Consider the following 17,927-nt stretch of genomic DNA (forward strand, 5'->3'; position numbering starts at 1 on the left):
GATAATCTTTTTACTCACCTTTCTTGCTTTGTGACCACCAGGGAGGTCAGTTTCTTACCGAATTTGCTCCTCTTTGTCGGATATCGTGCACGGACGCAACAGAGTTCACCATCTACAGGTGAGCTCTCCATTTTCGATTCCGAGTCGTGTGTGGAGGATTTTGATTCATCCAAATCTGTCTTTGTGGCAGCTGTATCCGGGGACATCTTCTGGAGGTCAATGAATACATTATGGAAAGACCCGCTCTCTTACAGGAGATGGTGAGCATAACTTCAAAACGTTTGGCTAATAATAATGTCAAACACTGAGATTTGTTGTGCTTTGCGCGCACAGCCATCCACGAACGGCTACATTGCCGTCATCCTGCCCAAGTTCGAGGAGAGCAAAAGCATCACAGAGAATCTTCTGAGCAGAGACGACTTTGAAAAGCTCGTCGCTGGACGGGAGGCCGCGCAGGCGACGGCAGTGGCGCAGCCGTCATGACGAAGCGTCCTGTGAAACAGAAATTGTGGAAAAACAATCGCGCTGTGGCGTCACGTTGGCATACAGGCCCTTCACTCGGAGCAAAAATGCCAGTGTGGTCGTCTGGTCCAAGCGCTGATCTTGTCCACTTGACTTATTACATATTTGCATCTTGAAATGTCGACTTCTAGAAATGGGCAAAATGGACAGAAATGTGTTTTTTTTTTTTTTTTGGGTGGGTCTAATCATGATAGCAACAGCAATTATTTTTTTCGAGTGACAATTTGCTTTAAAAGAATTTGTGGACTCTCAAATTTAGAGTAAAACTGCCTCTTGTATTGGATCTGATAGCCATTGGAGGTTGTATATTATGAAAACATTTTAGTTTCAGAGCCTTATTTATGGGTTAACATTCAGGCAATGGAAAATCATGTTTAGTTTTGTAGACATCATTTAAAAGAAAGACGGATTTAATAAAAAATATTGTTTATTTATCCATCATGTCCATTTATTTTCTAATATCCAAAAGTAGAGCTATGATTTCTTCACCGCCTCATTACACTACTCAGCGTTTTTAGCCGCTTACATTCCGAGACAAACGACAAAAAAACATAAAATCTATCATGAGCGTTCCACGTACCGTCCATCGTCCAACACTCGTTAGGATCCGATTTGTCCTTATTTTTTTGGTTCTTGTATGGCACATCGTGTGAAACAGTAGCGCAGAAAGTGACATCACGACAAGAAGACAATCACGTCGCTGGTGTGGCGCAACAGTGGATGTTAAGTATACGCACCCACGTTCAAATGCTGCGTTTTTGATTTAAAAAAAAAAAAGACCAAAATAAATCATTTAAAAAAAATGTTATATTGTGACTTGTAACTCCAATTTAAGATGAGTTTAAACGTGAGGATGCGCACGCGTTCAACCTCATCGCCATCTTGCAACGACGTCAAAATTATTCCAGTGATTTTGAAATGATTGATTTTTTTTGGACAGGGGCATGTTGACGTTTGCTACCCACAATTAGCACAACACAAAACGAGCATGAGCGACATCACCAAGAGCAGCTTTAAGTTTTCCTCTCCATTTCGACGCGTTTTAGTTGCTCTCCAGCAGGTTGAGGCCGGCCATGTGCTGCTCGAAGGGTTTGACGGCAAAGTCGTCGTCGTCGGCGGCGGCGGCGTCTCGGACGGGCGTGCAAACGTCCGGGCGCCAGTCCTGCGGCGAGCCCAGACTGCTCCGCTCGGACTTGATGAGACGGAAAATTGATTACTAGATAAAAGCATGCTACTAGATACAATGAGTGAGAGTTTAACATTTGGGATTTTTTAAAAAAAATGTATTTATTTTGTGTATATCACCTTTGCGCTGAGCTTGTTGCACGCTGGAAGGATGTTGAGGATGAGCGTCAACATGCTCCTGGTGGTCTGAATGGACGAGTCCACCTGAGGAAACAACGCAGAAAAAAAAATAAAAAATCCAAGACATTTTTCTATGGACACAAGAAGCCCGTTTCTCTCAAATCCAGTGCACAAATTTGTTAGTGAGCAAAAACATTTGACTGTGGCCAGTCGAAGACACACCTGTGCAATATGCATGTCCAATCATCAGTCGGATGGATTATTTGTGAACAAATATTCAGAGAAATGGTCCTTTCTGTCAGCAAGGTGTAGTTCTCGTACCTTCTGGAAGGTGGCGCTTTTGCCCTGCACGGGCGTCCTGCTCCCTGCTTGCAGTTGTTGACACAACACGGCCAGCTTCTCCACCTCAGACGTCAGCGCAGATTTCTCCTCACCAACCAACTGAAATGGAAACAAAAAAAAAAATCTTTTGGGAAGACGCTATGAGATTTCCCCGACGAAGTTTGAAGGCATTTAGTCCGAGCACACGTCGGCACCTCCGACACGAGTTGAGCGCCGGTGAGCTGCCGACCGTGTGGCGATGCACCAGAGGGGGCCGTTTTGCTGCGAAATACCTGCGAGCACAAGATGTGCAAAGAAGAGCACAGCTGGAGTCCTTCTTCTGACACGACCTGGAGAGGACAAGAAAGGAAAAAAAAAAGTGATTTCAGCAAGTCGAGGAGGAGCGTGCCTCATCTTCGCCGGAATCCATCGCAGAACAAATAAGACGACAAAGTTATACCTCAGCTTGATGGAAAAGATCCAGCGTGGTCTTGAGCAGCCCCTCGCCTCTGGAAAGCAAAAAGTTTGAGCGCCAAGCTGGGAATGAGGACGAGTGCGGCACGTCCGCGCAAGCAAACCTGGTGAAGAGGTACATGTTGTACGCCATGCTGGCCACGCTCTGGCTGTGGCGGACCACCCGCTGCTCTTGCTCCTCCCACTTTTCCAGCTCGGCGTCCACGTCGGACGACAGCAGCCGCAGCTCCGAGCCCACTTTGGCCACGCTGCTCTGCTCCTGTACACCGAGCGAACGCACAGAAAAAAGAAAATGAGATGCGGCACATGACGAAAATATTTTTGACACGCTTGTTTTAGGGTGGCAAAAAAAAAAAATGGCTGACAGCGACCTTTTTTTAAATTTTTTTTTTTTTTTTTTTTTAATTTGACAGGCCGGACCAGGAGCAGATCGATGGAGTGTTTTGAGAACCTCACCTCAACAGAGAAAATAAAAATAAATTTCATTTGAAATGAAAATGAACAAAAGCATTACAACAAAATATCCGTCTTTGACGCATCGCAGTATTTAGAAAAATAAAACATGTACAAGGTTGATTCATTTAATTTTTTTCAAGTTCGGCGGGCCGGATTAAAACCTTTAACGGGCCGCATGTGGCCCCCGGGCCGTAGTTTGCCCACACCTGTTCTAGTGTTACATTCAGATGCACAGCCTCACCTCAGCGTCCAACTTGACAGGCTTGGCGCTCTTCTGATTAGCAGAATGTTTCTGCAAGTTAAAAATATAATAAATCAATATTTATAAATACACACACACACACATGCATGTGCCAATGTGCCATGTGCAGTGTATATGATCAAGGAGGCGTTTTGGTGGACGGGATGCTACTCACTCCGGATCTGGGAAGTGACAAATAAGTTCTTTTGTCTCCTGAAAAACAAAAAAGGCATATTCAAGTCATTCGGGGTTTTTTTTTTTTTTTTTTTTATAATATAGACGTAGCGTTGAGAATTTCCCAAATTGGCCCTGATTTGAATTGCAAAATAATAATCGATTTAAAACTTTCAATTTCACTTTTCAGATTCATGTCAACCGCTCCCGATGAAAACGACAAAACACGACCTTGGCCCTGAACGTTTTTGATTCAAATTTTTTCAAAGTCGTCTTCATGCGAGAACGGCATACCTCGCTTTCCCTCCAAGACGTTGTTGATCTCGCGCAGCAGCAGCGCCACGTCGCCCAGCTGAGACTCCCAGGCCTCGCAGAACACCTCCAGGTTCTCCTTGGCGATCTTGCTGGACGGGTGCAGTGCCAGGGTCTGCGCCGCCGAAATGATCTGCAAAAAAAAAAAAACGGAGGAATAGATGACAATATGTCATTCAAATGAAAATTATGAAGTCATCTTTTTAGAATCGATTATCCAAATGGATTAATCAATTGACGACCCGAGTCATCGGACCACCCGGCACACCCCACAGGCAACAAAAACTGCTCAGTTGATGCCCAGCTTGTATAAATACAATAATAAAGGTTATTTAAAAAAAAATTAAAAAGGAGGTGTTAATTCATCGCCCCACTGAGGTGATCTCATTCATCGCCAATTAGCCTGCCGCGCTAGCAACGTAGCGCCTGGTGCCGCCGCATTATTGACGGGCTGACTTTTCACCCCGGCAGCCGTCGAGTCACGACAGCGCACGACTGTACCGGATAATTACCAGCACGGACAATTTCCCACAGCAAACACGATTAGAAGCGGCCGATGCGGACGTTGTGTTCTCACACATGTCGGACGTCATTTGTCCGCCGAGGCTAAAAAAAGGATCCAGACAGCGATGGAGCCGCGTTTCGATTACCTGCGGGCCGATCACGTGGAAGGTGTCCTCGGCGTGCACGCAGGTGATCTCGAGCGGCTCCGTCCCGGACACGTGACGCAGCAGCCGACAGTTCTGCAGGTCGACACAAGCAACGGGAAGCGCTTCGGCCACACTAGTCGCCATCTTCCGATTGTCGTACCTCCACCAGTTGTTCCTTCTGCTCGGTCAGCATTCGGGAATACTGCGCCACCCTTTCCAGGTTGCCCTCGGCGCCGGCGGCCTTGAGAGCGCGCAGGGCCGAGTGCTCGGCGTGGACCCTCAGCAGCTCGGAGGCGCGGCTCGTCGCCACCTTGTGCAGCTGCGAGACGCCAAAGTCGCACAATTACGCGGCAGGCTTTTAAAACGAGACGTAAATTCTTGATCCTCAGCGATGACCACGAAGCTGCGAGCATCATGTGAAATCGCCAAGTCTGTATTATACTGCTCCTGGTGGCCAACATGCGTACAGCACAATGTGGCCAACATCCTTCACATTTTTTTTCTTTCGCTTTAGTGTTCCAGCATCTCAATTCTTCAGTCTGCAATCTTCAAAACGCCGATCTATTTAAATAAGGTACGAAAGGTCGACAGTCTTGGCTCGCTTGGACGGCCGCTCACCTCGCGTCTGAGCTCGCCGACGCTCTGGCACGACTTGGCGATGGCCACCTCTAATTCCTCCGAAGTCTCCTTGGCCTGGACCGACTGCTGCTGAAGCGCAGACGAAAAAAAAAACATTTCATCGCAATTCGACGGCGAAAAAACGGAGAGGTGACGTCGAGTTTGCGTCCGTACGGCCTGCGTCCAAACGTGCAGCAGCTGGCGCGCGTCCTGCCGGGCCAGCTGGCACATGCCCAGGATGGCCTGGCGCTGCTCGTGTCCCGTGTAGGCCGAGTCGGTGAAGTCCTCGGTGCGCTCCACCAGCGCCTCCAGCTGGCGGCCCACGTCGTCCGGCAGCGAGGCGTACAGGTTGTCGCGCAGGCACTCCACGCTCGTCTGCAAAATATTTCACGTGCTAGAGCCAATGCGAACCCGAGTGGCGCCGTCGCACGCACGCACCCTGTAGTCCTTGACGGCGTCGGAGATGCCGGCGGGCAGGATGCCGTCAGCGAGGCCCCGCGCCTCCGTCACGATGTCCACAACCTGCTGGAGGGCGCAACGCATCCGCTGGAAGACGGCGTCTTTGTTGATGCGTGCCGACTCGCAGTCCGGGTGCCTCAGGCAAGTCTGCGGCCACCAAAGTAAAAAAAAAAAACAAACAAAAGGTCAACATCTTTTTCCCAAGTCATCTTTTTTCCAAGTCATCGTGAGCGCTTTTGACCTTGGAGGCCGTCAGAAGCATCATGGTGCATTTCTCCAGCACAGCTCGAGCCGCGGCCATTCGGGCTTTCTTCTTCTCGTCTTTCAAGTCCTACGACACAAACGAGCACGGGAAAACGCACAATTTAGTGTGAGTCGTTATTAAAAGCTACATTTGTTCTCCAAATCGCCACTGAAGGCTCAGGTCCGAAACTCGACAGGAATCAATTTTATTTTTGGAACATGAAACTCCCAAACTGTCCGTGAAACCTAAACTCACACGTCATATCGTTTCAAGCCGACAAATGTCTTCAACTGGTTGGTGCTAATTTCGGTGCTTTAGGCCATGTTGGTTTGATGCGCAAAAGGTCACATGACCTTTTGGAGAAACGAAAAAAGGATTTATATCCGTTTTGAAATGGAAAATCAATTGAAGGCCTATTTTTTTTTTTTCTTAACTTGGCCGAACGCGCACACGCGCAGAAAAACAGCAGATGGCAAAACGTGGCTCGACTCCATCCAACTTCTTCCTCTCTTTCATGCTACTTTGAAGGGACATTCAAATAAATAAATAAAAAATAAAAACAACGACGACGACAACAAAGGATGTCCCGAAAATAGAACGAGCGGGACAAAGTGCACCTCCAAAAACAGAAGTGAGCACGAGGAAGATTTGGAAAAGCGTCAAAGCGCTCCCTCTGCAATTTAGCACAAAGACAACATAATTATCCGTCATTATTCGCCCCCCCCTCTGACCCCGCCCCCTTTGCGCTTCCTCGCTGAGCTGCAACACATAAAAGGTGCTCCTCCAAATTGCTCCACAGGGGAAGTCGGCAATGTCAGGAAAATCCTACGGCAAGCGTTACTCACGTTCTGTCGGTCGCCCGTGAGATGAGCAAAGTCCACCATCTCGTTGCCAAACTGGCTGAAGATCTGCACAAACTCCTGGAAAGTGTTCACGCGCTCCAGATGTTCCAACGTCGCCAGGACCTGCCGCAGGAGGGAAAGCCTTCAGCTGTCGGTCTACATGTGTTGCTGCACATTTGGTGTTCGAATAGCCGTGGCGCAAAGGATGAGAATCGCCGCTACGTTTGATGCTTTTGTTTCCGTTAGCCTGTCTATGGCATTTTCTTTTTCTCGCAAATCAACTCTCTAACCTTGCCGCGCGACGCCACGATCTGCTTGATGACGATGCGGTCGGCCAACACCAAAACTTTGGTGACGGACGAAAGCAGCAGACGGGCGGCCTTCACCATGCCCGTGCGGTCGCTGAACACCGTCGCCGACGGGGACGGGGGGGCGCAGTCCAGGCCCACATCGGTCAGCTTAGCGATGGCGTCCCCTACAGGAGAGACGAAGTATAAAGAATGACGCTTTCAACGTGGCCCAAGACTTTTGCGGCGTTTCTCGCATCCAAGCAAACTTACCGGCACGGCGCGCCTCGAAGCAGGCGTGTCCCATCTCCTCCTTGAGCTCGTGGTTCTCCAGGGCGATGGCCTCGCCGACGGCGACAAAGCGGCCCACCGCCACGCTGACCGCTTGGCCCACGCGCTGGATGGCCGCCAGCGTGCGCTCAGACTTCCTCGGACGCTCTTTGTGGTTGATCAGCGTCGTGATCTGAAGTTGAAAAAAGTCAAGTCAACATCTTTGGGAGAGCTAAAAATAGAAAGGCCACCCCCGGGGGGCCTCTCGGTACGCCGTCGGAGTCCATCTATTATGCATGCCTCGAGTCAATAGATCATCAATTCATTATTAATTGCTTCCACTCCTCCACTGACGGCTATTGTGCATAAAAAAAAAAAAGATGATTCTCTTAATGTGAGAAAGGAAAGAACTCATGAAATGGCTTGGAAATTATTCATAGTCATATCGGCATAGAAATCGTTTAATTGGTATTAAACAGCCCAAAAGACAAGCAGACCAATATTTGCTCCAAAAATTTGACGAGTGAAGTTTACAAAAAAAAGAAATTGGGGGACAACTCATCCAAACATCCAAAACTCAGCTGGCAAAAAAAAATTGAACCTAAAAATTAGGGAACAAAAAAAAAAAGTTTGCATTTGTATTTATTTTTATCTATCTTTAAGGACAAATGTTTTTACAATTAAAAATGCGGATCAAAATTTGCATTAAAAAAATTGCCACCAAAAAAAATAAAAATTACAATTCTGCCTGCAGAACAGAAAGTTTATTTTGTCAGTGCAACTAACTAACTAACTAAAGTCGTCACAATGTGAACAACTAGGCGACAAACATCTCATATTGCGCGCGTATAACGATAAGCTCAGCGCATCCTTCTCGCCTCCACGACACACGAGCTGCAACTATAATGAGAGATGGCAGAAGAAGAAAAAAATATTCCTGCAGAGTCTCGCTTCATTTCAAGTTTCTCCTCTGTGTCGACTTTGCCGTTTGTTCTGTTTGGAGCCGGAATGCCAATGAGGATCCTCGCCTCGCCTCGCCTCGCCTCGGCGGGCCGGCCGTCACTTCCACAAATCGGTCAAATTTTGGCGGTCTGAACGGCTTCTTTTCATCCCGTTACGTGAGTCGTCCATCCCGCCTCATCACTGCCGCTAATTAGGATTGCGAGTTCCGAAGCGCCAGGAACTCCACGCTGGTGGAAACGAGTCCGAAAAAATAATAAATAAATAAAAGGTGGCCGGGGAGACACACGGGCCTCGGATGGGAATGCTGGAAGAAAAGTTGAACGTTGTCATGTGATTGCAGTGAGAAAATCACGAGCGAGGGAACGCAACGTTGCCACAGGCTGGGAATGCGTCCACAAAGTTGGCAAGTTTACAGGCAGAGGTGAAATCACAAATATTTCCTGGTCACATTAAAAAAAAAATTAAAAAAAGGGGCAGGGGCAAAAGGCTGGTGACAAAAATTTGCATTTTCTTCATCTTTTAAAGTTTGCATCCCAAAAAGTTTGGCCAATGCAGGAGAACCAAATGAAGGAACATTTTTTTTTTGAGAAGCCACATTCAAGCCGACCACACAGCTGACCTTAGTCGCATTTTTTTGTCCGCTCGTGTCGCGTCCGGAGCTACTTGGCGCTATTCATCAGTGCTGAACACGCCCACTATTGTCAGCAAGGACAGCAACAAGCGCCAAGTCGGCATTTCTCACCGTAATCACGCGACTCAACATCTGCAAAGACCTTACGAGTAAAAACAACTTGTGTCGAGTCTGAGCCACTGCTCGGGTTCACCATTGCAAAATCAAAGCTCATTTTTGGCCCGTTAGGCCGCAAATTTTTGAAGTGATCATTCCAGTGAGTAATGAGTTGGTAAATTTGATGCTTAAATACAAATTCAAGTTGAATTTTAACCAGATTACACAATTTACAAACGTCCACTAGCTTAATGCTAACACACAATGCAAAAGGCAATACATAGGCTAATGGAATTAGCATCAATGTTGCTGTAGTTCTTACGAGGGCCCGAACAAGATGTTTTTTTTTTTTAAAGCAGATTCTGATTGCGATATTTGGATGAATCCAAATCTAATAACTGATTAATTGGGCGACTAATGAAAAAAATATAACGAATAACACTTGCAACATTAAAGATAAATAAAGGCAGAACATTTGACCGTTTTACAGTACTTTGTGCTTTAGTGTTTACCTTTACAACAAAGTAAAAAATCTGAAAAAAAAAAATGAAATCAAATCGTCCGATCTTTTGCCGATTTTTGCCTAAAAGCTGAGGTGAGCTGTCATGTTTTCTGTCGGCAAAAATGAGCCATGCGCTGCCTGCCTGCCGTCAGCCTTGATGTGTAAACACAGGAGGTGGCTGATGCGTTTCCTGGCAGCGTTGCCGTGCCGCTGGCTGTCAGCTCGCCCGGCTGCTGTGACTTCCTGAATATTGCCCCCCCCCCTTGCCGCTATCACATGCCAGCCGCCAGGAGGTTTCCGGCGGAGTCGTTTAAGAGCTTCGGTGCACGAGTCAACTTGAGGCAAGGCGAGCGCAAGACTCCGGTTAAGAAAAATACCTGTGGGGAAAAGTGTTTCTCCACATCCAAAACGGCAATGAAACGCGCGGTCAAGCTTGAGACCCAAATTTCAGAAATTAGTAAATTGGTATTGACCCCGCAGTAGAGGGGGTGGCGGCCATTTTGCCTCCGACAACAGAAGTACAAGCATGTGACTAACAACACAGCCAGCATTGAGCTGGACACACAATGCCTTGTCATGCCCCCCCCCACCACCCCAGCCCCCCCACGACTCCCCCCTCCCCCTTCTGGACAGAACGTGGGCGTCAAGGCAGAGCAGGGCCAGCAGGTCCGACTCTCCCTCAGGTCTCGTCAGCGACCCGTTCGGGAATTACGCTGAACCACGGGTCGGTGTCAGAGAGGAAGAAGACGGCTGGCGGCCTCGGGGGTCACGCTCACCTGGGACGACCTTCAGTCGAGAGATACACCGGCGCATTCAGAATCAGCAGGAGCTACTCGCCAATTTCAAGATGCCGACAAAAAAAATATTATATTTCGGACATTTCGGCCTTATTGGAACAAAACACAATAAGTAGATGCAGAGACAATAATTTTAGTCGATGAGTGAAAGCCGAATTGAAAACCTGACCTCAAAATGCTAAATTGGTCCTGACAGATACATAAAATAAAAATCAACCCCAACTCTGTTTTAAGCACCTTTCCTTTTGTCTGTGCGCTCAGAGGAACCTATCCTCCCTAAAAAACGAATAAATAAATAAAAATAAACAAAAAAAAAAGAACTAGAAAGTTTATCCGCACGGCTTGCGATAAAGCAGCCGAGCGAGGGAAGAGCTGATGGATGCTCACGATGGGACAGACGAGGACGAAAAAGCACCTGATGTGACGGGATAACATTCCGTGTCAGCCCGGACAAACACAAAGCGGCGTCCGCTCGATTCGCCGCGGCAGCTGCTATCTGACGTGAACCGAGACGGCGGGTCGGCGAATCGATATTCAGCTGGAACAGGAACCGCGACGCGACGGCAAAGACCTGTTATGGTTTGACACCGTTGGACACCTGGTTAGCTTTGCACACAGGATGACGCGGGCTAACGTTAGCATAGCATAGCTAGCCGATTACACAAGAAGATTGCTTATCAAATGTATTTTAATGGTCCATCGCATTTTGGCTAACAACAATTGACCGGCGGAAACGACAATTCTTGGGAGTTTTTAGGCCTTCTCTGAGTAAAGCTAAGATTAGCAATTTAAGCTAAGAACAACAGAATTGTAAACGATGGTTGAAATTTACGGGATTCATTAGGATTAGATCCGCGTTTTGGACTTTGCACTAAACATCCCATCAAAAACAAAGAAAAGCAGAACAAAGAAGGACACAATGCCCACGTCGGCAGTCACGAGTCGCCTCTTGTGTCGTCTTGCTAGCAAGCGGAGTTTAATGAGCGGGTAATTAAATAAAGTCCTCGGCGGGAGCAGCCCGACTGCGTGCCAACTCGGCCTTGGAGAACATTCCATCAGTCATCAGGATGGGTAATTACACATAATGGACAAATAATAGCGGGCGGCGAACAGCGCGACGGCTTCCCACAGCTATAGGATTAGCCGCTAAAGAAAAAGTATCAGCAAGGATAAAAAAAAAAACAAAAAAAAACAAAAACATCCCGGCCCAAAAACGAATGCGGCTTATTCTTGTTGGCGAAAGAGTGCGCCTCGAGGAAACGCTCTCACCACTTTTTGTAACGATGGGAAGGTAAGACGGAAGGTGTGCGGGGAAAACCCGAAGCAACCCCAAAAAAAGCAACAAGACGATCAAGTGATGGAGAGAAACATCAAAAGGGCGAACATGATTCAAGTGCTTCAGGCCGAGAAAAGCAATGCGTCGGATGGAAACATGAGCGCCGGGAAGGAATGCAGACACCCGCCCCGCCCCGCCCTCCCCTGCGACTCCCCAAACTTTCAATGACATAATGGCATGCCTTGTGACACCCACTCGCTTTTTCAACCGAGTGGGTTTTGACGGGCAAGGCCACGAGTACCAAAACAAAAACAAAAAAACTTTGAGGAAATTAGTATCAAAATAAAGAACAGAAATGAAGCGGGAACGTCCGACGGGGGCTCATAGGGATGAATTAAAAAAAAATAATAATAATAATAAAAGATCCCTCGACATTTGCCCCCCCCCCCCCCCCCCCCCCCACAAACTGAAGAAATGTTCCCTCCTCTAACGACTATCTGACTCGTTATTTATAGGAAGTGTCCGAGCGTTTCTTGGCTCAACAACCCGCCACTGTCACGGCGCCCAGAAATAGTGACGAGACGAGACGAGACGGCAACGTCACACCGTACCCTGATAAGAGCTTCCACGTCGAGGTTGGCGAATGTCCACTTACAGGAACGCTTCTCGCCAAGAAGATAAAACGGGATCTATTCTGGGCAGGTTCGAGACTGAACTTGCGTGAGAATCGCAGCAAATGAGCGCCATCGCTCCGGAACTCATCCGAGCAAGGAGTCATTTGTCTCACGTTACGTGTCGCCTTTGGCTCGGGTTTCACGCAGCCGCATAGCTAATGAGTTGATCCGGGGACAGCCAGCAGACTCTCCGGAGAGATTGAGAGAAAAAAAAAAAGAGAAAAGAGAGGCCTGCGAGGCGAGGAGTTGTGTGATCGGAAACAAAATGAGGAAACGAGCCAGCGCCGAGGAGGAAGGGCGGAAAGCAGACCGAAAGGAGGCGGCGTACATTCGCTAAGCGCCCGAGATGGAGTTCGGAATTATTGTAGGAAGCCGGAACACTCGTGTGAACTCAAACTACCTCGAGAGGCTGAAAGCTGATTCAAGTCCAGAAGTGGGGGGGGGTCGGTTTGGGAGCAAAGAGCCACCACGCTCCATTAGCCAGCACATCCCGGCTGATACGGATCTCTTCCCGTCTATCTGATCGGTGGAAATGGAGAATGGACGGGTCGCAGCAGCGTTGGGTCCGCGCGACGCCACGACATCCCGATATCACCGTCAGATAAGTTGCATTTTCCGCTTGGTGAAGCAGCATGAGGTTCACCGACCAAGGTTGCTTCACGGACGCCTCGTTCGGTGGAGTAACAGAGATTGCGAGGACTGGAACAGGAATTATAAAAAGGATAAACAGTGGCAAAAAAAAATAAATGTTTTTTTAACAATTACATTAAAATTATATTTAATAAAAAATACATTTTATATGTAAATTTAAATCAATTAAAAAATAAAATGCTATTTTACAAATCTGACCAATTGAAAATAAAATCGAAAATAAATCAATAAATCTAAAAATAGTTGCAATGGAAATTTTTTATGAAAGCCAATTATTAAATAATTAAAATTAATTAATAAATCTAAAATGCACTTCTCAATAAAAACATTTCATTTAAATAATCAAAAATCTCAGTTGCAGTAAGAAACTAATTCAAGAAAGAAACCCAAAATCAATATCAAAATTAAAATGACTATTTGCACTTGGAAAGGAAGGCTGTTAATAATCGAATCGGAGCCTCTCGCAATCGATTTTTCCGCTGCACCTGCACCGCGTCAGCGTTCTCACAAAGACGACGCCAATAACGCCTTTTTCTCGACGACGCATTTAAGCACTCGTCTCGCGGCAGACCTGAAAAGACAATTCCTCTCGTGAAGTAGGTCAAAAAACATCTTTTCACTCCTTTTCGGAAAAAAACCCAAACCCCCCAAAAAAAAAAAAAACCCCGCAGCAACACGCAGTTGCCTCGAAGCAGCCGCTCGCTACCTGCCGAGGACGCGTAACCTCTCTTGGCCTGCTTTGACTTTACGGCTCCGTTGAGAAGGATGACCTCATCATTCGTTTCATCAAAGCGTGCAGCTAAACGACGATAATTGCTTGTCGGCTTGGCGACCGGACAAGAAAACAATGCGCCTTGGCAACAGGCGACATCGAGTAATAACCCTCGCCTGCTCTCATTCACCGGCGTGCTCCCAAAAAATTTTAAAAAATTAAATAATAACTTTTCAAGCGCGTGCGAGTGTGTTCGCTGCCAAGGAGTTAATGGAGCCTTTTATCAGCTATTAACGAGAGCCAAAAAAAGAATCGATGGAGACTCGCGAGACGCGAGCTTCACACCATTGGGTGGGGAAAAAAACGTCATCGCTCAAACGGAGACGCGGAACCGAAATTGGCGTGTGACGCGTCCGCGATGCCCCGGCGACGCGAGAATTTCCGCAAAGTACAGGTTCACTTCTGTGGGGAGCGTCCAATTGAGGAGAAAAACAAACGCTCAATCTTCACAATTGCTGAAGATTGGGTCAGAAATGAAAAAAAAAAAATCGTCCCGCCAAATAAAAGCAAATTCATTGACAGGTTTTGATGAATTTCTCCGACGTGTCGGGTGCAAACCAGGCTCTCGATGCTGTTGACACAAAGTCTGCACGGCACATCCCGTCGGTTTGTGTTGACCCAAAGCAAACAAGCGCGCATTCCAAAGCGCAAAGACACACAAGCCACACTCGCACAAAAGACGATTGTGTCGGGAAATCGCAAGCGCGGGAGCGTACGAGACAAGACGTTACAGGCCGCTTTGAGTTTCGATGGCAGCGGCGACGGGCGGGGGAAAAAAAAAAAAAAAAGAGCTTAGGCTGGAATCTGAGAGACAAAAACAAACGCTCATCGCATCCTGCAACACACCCAAAAAAATTTTTAAAAAGCGTCAAAATTGCATCAGGAGGTAAAATAAAAGTTCTAGCGCCGAAAAAGTCGGCCAAAGGGCTCATTTGAAAAACGCAAACTAAATCCCTGTCAGAGCCGTTTAGCTGATCAGCCGTCTGATCAAACCTGAAACACCTCGTGAGGGCCAAAGAGCACCGAGGCTGCGGCGCCGACAAAAGCCGACACATTAGCGCCAAACGACGCCACACCTGGACTCAACCGACTTGCTCGCCACGTGAAAGCCGATGACATCGGCGTGGAGACGGATGAAACCCGAAAAGCTGACTGACGTCCCGCCACCTGAGGCCTGGCGGCGACGGCCTGCTCGCTGCTGCAAATGCGAAGTGAAAAGTCATCATGTGGTTTGAGGCGGGGTGGGAGACGGAGGCAGGAAGCGCCAAAAAGAAAAAGGGGAAGTGGAAGCACAAAGAATCAATAAAAATGGCGAGCGAGCATAATATGCGTGAAAAGCAGAGCGTGTTCGCGTGTGCGCGCGATAAGAGGACTCGGGAATATCGAAAGCAAAACGCATCAAGCAACTTCCAAAAGTCACGGAAGCGGCTCGATCTAGCGACGAGCGATTTCAATTCAGTTGCACATTTTTTTTATTTGTGCTGCTGATTGGCGAGTTGTCATCCCGCTTTGGACCACATGTTCACGTGGCCAAAAAAGGGAGAAAGTTTGCCACAACACGAATCATGTGATGTAGAACCAAGCGAGGCGTGATTGTGGGTGACCCCCCCCCCCACGCCCCCCCCCCGTTCAAGTCTACTGAATGACATCATCAAAAGCAGTCCTTGGGAAATGTTTCCTTTCAATATGCTCAGCACTGTTGCTATGGAAACGTGCTGATGGGGGGGGGGGGAAGGTAGGAATAAAAAAAAAAAAATCCTTGAAGCACAGTAAAAATTTAAATGCGACAATATAAGTGAAGACATTTGAAATGTGCAAATGAAACAAGCACATTGAAATGCGAGCGCATAAAATGAGTTTTTCGCAGCATAAATGGGATTAAAATCCATCGGCTTCAAGCGAATAAATCCGCTTCCGCTTGGCGTCACGAGTATAATTGAACTTGCATTCACTTTTGCCAACAGATGCGGCGCAAATGCTAAGAGTCAAGCAATTGCACGACTGAATGCTGTCGCGTATCCCCCCAAAGTTTTGGAGTGAATGCTGAGTCAAGCGTTTGTTCACATTCATGCTTCGGTGCGCAACCGACTTGGCTCGAGAGGGCTGAAAGACGAGCGTTGACTCTCTTCCCATTTCGTGAGCAAAACGTCGCGTGAACGCTGGGAGTCGAGCATTCACATTCATGTTGATGAATGACAATGCGTTTGTGTGAATGCTGAGAGTCAAACAAACAAGTCCAAAACATGGAATGCTCATTGTCAAGCATTTACATCCAATGGAACAATTATTTACAGCAACAATGTGTGAAAGCATGAAGTGAAAACTATGACGTGAATGCTGAGAGACAAGCATTTACATGTTTTGGGAACTAAACAAAGTGAATGCTGAGCTCAAATGTCACTTAAGTTGCAAACTTTGCAGCAACTTTTTAGGAGGCACACACAACAAAGAAAGGTGCAGTCGTGCGTGTACGTGCACGCGTATCAAGTTGCTGGCGAAATGCGCACGGTGTATTGTGTTATGTAATCTTGTAGGTTCTGCCCAACAACAGACAAACGTGAGCGAAAACTTGCACGGGAAAAAAAAAAACAAAAAGAAAAGAAAAGAAAACAGAAAAGTCTCATCTGTGCCACTCGCGCTCCCACCGGAGCAACACCGCAACAAAAGTGCGCGTGCGTTCCAACAACACAAAGCAAAAACATGACTAAAACACGCAAAGTTGCTCACGCACACTTCACCTGAGACACGAGTGGGATCAACGTCTGCTCCACCGAGCGAGTTTTGATTTCCAGGCCGGAGTCCAAGTCGCCGCACGGAGACGAAGCCATGCCCGCCGAGCAGCGGCTCCCGGCCGGCCTCACTCGCCGCCGAGCTCCGTGAGAGTGTCGGGAGTCGCACTCGCACCCGCGGTCGAGCCACGCGGTGCTGCTCGGTTGGCGGCGACGACGGCGAGCTCGAGCCGGTTCGAGCGCGGAACTTGGCGACCGGAGGCGGAGTGCGGACTGCAGCACGCTAAACAAGCGCCGACACTACTGAGGGCGAGCGCGTGCACGAGCGCACGCACACGCGCAGCTACGAGTGAATGCGTGCAGCTTTGTGCGGCGTGACCACAATGTGAATGTTCCACTGTGTTCATATTTTACAGCTCATTTTGGCGCTCAAAAAATGACAAAAAACGTAAAGATATGTTTTTGTTTTTTTTTTTAAAAAAGTGACATTTCACAATATTGCATTTTGTCTTTTTTTCCCTTTTTTTGAGGACCAACATGCAGGTGATTAAAGTGCCCCATTCTAAAATTAGAAATTTAAAAATGTATTTAAAGTGTAAAAAATTAAATACAAAATGTTATTTTCAAGAGACCAATTTAACTTTTAAAAATGTATTTTAAAAAAATATGTTGTTTAAAGATAAAGATAAAGATGTCCTTTATTAGTCCCACAATGGGGAAATTTACTACACATTACTAGATAATATATAATGTTCTGGATAAATAAATCTGGTTTTCTATTTTTTTATCAGTCCATCTATCTTGCTCGCTAGTTAGCCAACTAGCTAGTTAGTTTGTTAGCTTCAGTTTTTTTTCCTCACTCTTATCGCTCTAGCTAGCTCCAGAAATATTTTTTGTTCGCATTTAGAATTCTTGCAAATTTTATTTTTTTATAACAGTGTAATTTATTTATACCATTACAAAAGGTGGAAAAAATAATGGGGGCAGGGGAGTGTCTGAAAAAAATCTGTGGTACATTTGGAGACTTTTTGCCCTCCGCTTGGACGACGGTGTCACAGACGGCCGCTATTTATTTAAAAGCCCGCAGCTCGACTCCGTGTTTGCATATCTCGCACACGCACGATGCGTCAGGGCATGTGACGTGTCGTGCCGCTACCGCTAACGAGATCATATCCGCGTGTTAATCGGCCCTCGGGTTCCCTTGTGTGAGCTTCACTGAGACGATAAGGAGCTCATTGTGCCGAGCGTTGCGTTCGTGCCGATTCCTCCCGTGAGCGTTGCGTTCGCGGTCGATCCGTTTGGAGCGCTGCACGCAGATCAGGAAAGAAGAAAGGTTGCATCGTGCGGCGGGAAAATTGGTTGGCTATCCGCTGAACGTTTCAAATGGGTGCACTGTTTTGGTTTGAGGGAAAACATTTTTTTTTTAAATAAATAAATCAGTGCCGCTTTCAAAAATTGACGTTAGCGTTTTGAGGGCGGTCCGTCAGGGGCAGATTATTTTTATGAATAAGGCCGGAGGGTCGAGGTCGGAATGTTACCGAGATCGCAACCGCAGAGCGGGGGACTGACTGGCAAAATTTGAATATTTTCTAAATATTCCCCTGTGAGAAATGTTATCATTTTTATAACTCAAAATTCTGTCGTCATGATTTTTGTTGGCA

The 17,927-nt window shown here is 47.1% G+C and overlaps 2 protein-coding genes across 5 annotated transcripts in view; one reads left to right on the forward strand and one right to left on the reverse strand.

Annotated features, from left to right (window-relative positions):
- The window catches only part of abitram (actin binding transcription modulator), a 1,823-nt gene extending 867 nt beyond the window's left edge, over positions 1 to 956 (forward strand). For both annotated transcript variants that reach the window (XM_088318988.1, XM_088318989.1), the window contains exons 4-6: positions 42 to 118; positions 191 to 260; positions 334 to 956. In XM_088318988.1, the coding sequence (XP_088175114.1) occupies positions 42 to 118; positions 191 to 260; positions 334 to 483 (297 nt within the window). In that variant the 3' untranslated portion in view covers positions 484 to 956. The remainder of the gene's footprint in view (positions 1 to 41; positions 119 to 190; positions 261 to 333) is intronic.
- Positions 932 to 16,604, reverse strand: ctnnal1 (catenin (cadherin-associated protein), alpha-like 1). Of its 3 annotated transcripts, none has more exons than XM_088318976.1 (19): positions 16,276 to 16,604; positions 7,179 to 7,368; positions 6,909 to 7,093; positions 6,622 to 6,741; positions 5,774 to 5,863; positions 5,512 to 5,679; positions 5,248 to 5,448; positions 5,074 to 5,163; positions 4,616 to 4,774; positions 4,456 to 4,548; positions 3,788 to 3,938; positions 3,495 to 3,532; positions 3,320 to 3,370; positions 2,727 to 2,881; positions 2,609 to 2,657; positions 2,442 to 2,498; positions 2,149 to 2,268; positions 1,828 to 1,911; positions 932 to 1,714 (listed from the first exon to the last, which is right to left on the reverse strand). In XM_088318976.1, exons 1-19 carry the CDS (start codon positions 16,363 to 16,365, stop codon positions 1,565 to 1,567), a joined length of 2,241 nt encoding a protein of 746 aa, XP_088175102.1. In that variant the 5' UTR covers positions 16,366 to 16,604; the 3' UTR covers positions 932 to 1,564. The 3 variants fall into 3 exon arrangements, with proteins under 3 accessions (XP_088175102.1, XP_088175103.1, XP_088175104.1); XM_088318977.1 differs by having other exon boundaries at positions 5,074 to 5,160; positions 16,276 to 16,603; XM_088318978.1 differs by lacking the exon at positions 16,276 to 16,604 and adding an exon at positions 12,515 to 12,806.
- Positions 16,605 to 17,927: the final 1,323 nt, after the last annotated feature.

Source organism: Idiotropiscis lumnitzeri, chromosome 16, assembly GCF_059441095.1.
Source record: "Idiotropiscis lumnitzeri isolate Australia: NSW breed Sydney's pygmy pipehorse chromosome 16, RoL_Ilum_1.0, whole genome shotgun sequence".
In the NCBI taxonomy this organism is placed as follows: Eukaryota; Metazoa; Chordata; class Actinopteri; order Syngnathiformes; family Syngnathidae; genus Idiotropiscis; species Idiotropiscis lumnitzeri.

What these genes read in the sequence shown, in the direction of transcription:
- ctnnal1 (XM_088318976.1), bottom strand. Translation starts at nt 16,365, where the DNA reads ATGGCTTCGTCTCCGTGCGGCGACTTGGACTCCGGCCTGGAAATCAAA. An exon ending in TGCACGTTTGGACGCAGGCC is followed by an intron (nt 5,164 to 5,247) that starts GTACGGACGCAA and finishes TCTGCGCTTCAG; the next exon opens with CAGCAGTCGGTCCAGGCCAA. An exon ending in TCGGCGAGCTCAGACGCGAG is followed by an intron (nt 4,775 to 5,073) that starts GTGAGCGGCCGT and finishes GGCGTCTCGCAG; the next exon opens with CTGCACAAGGTGGCGACGAG.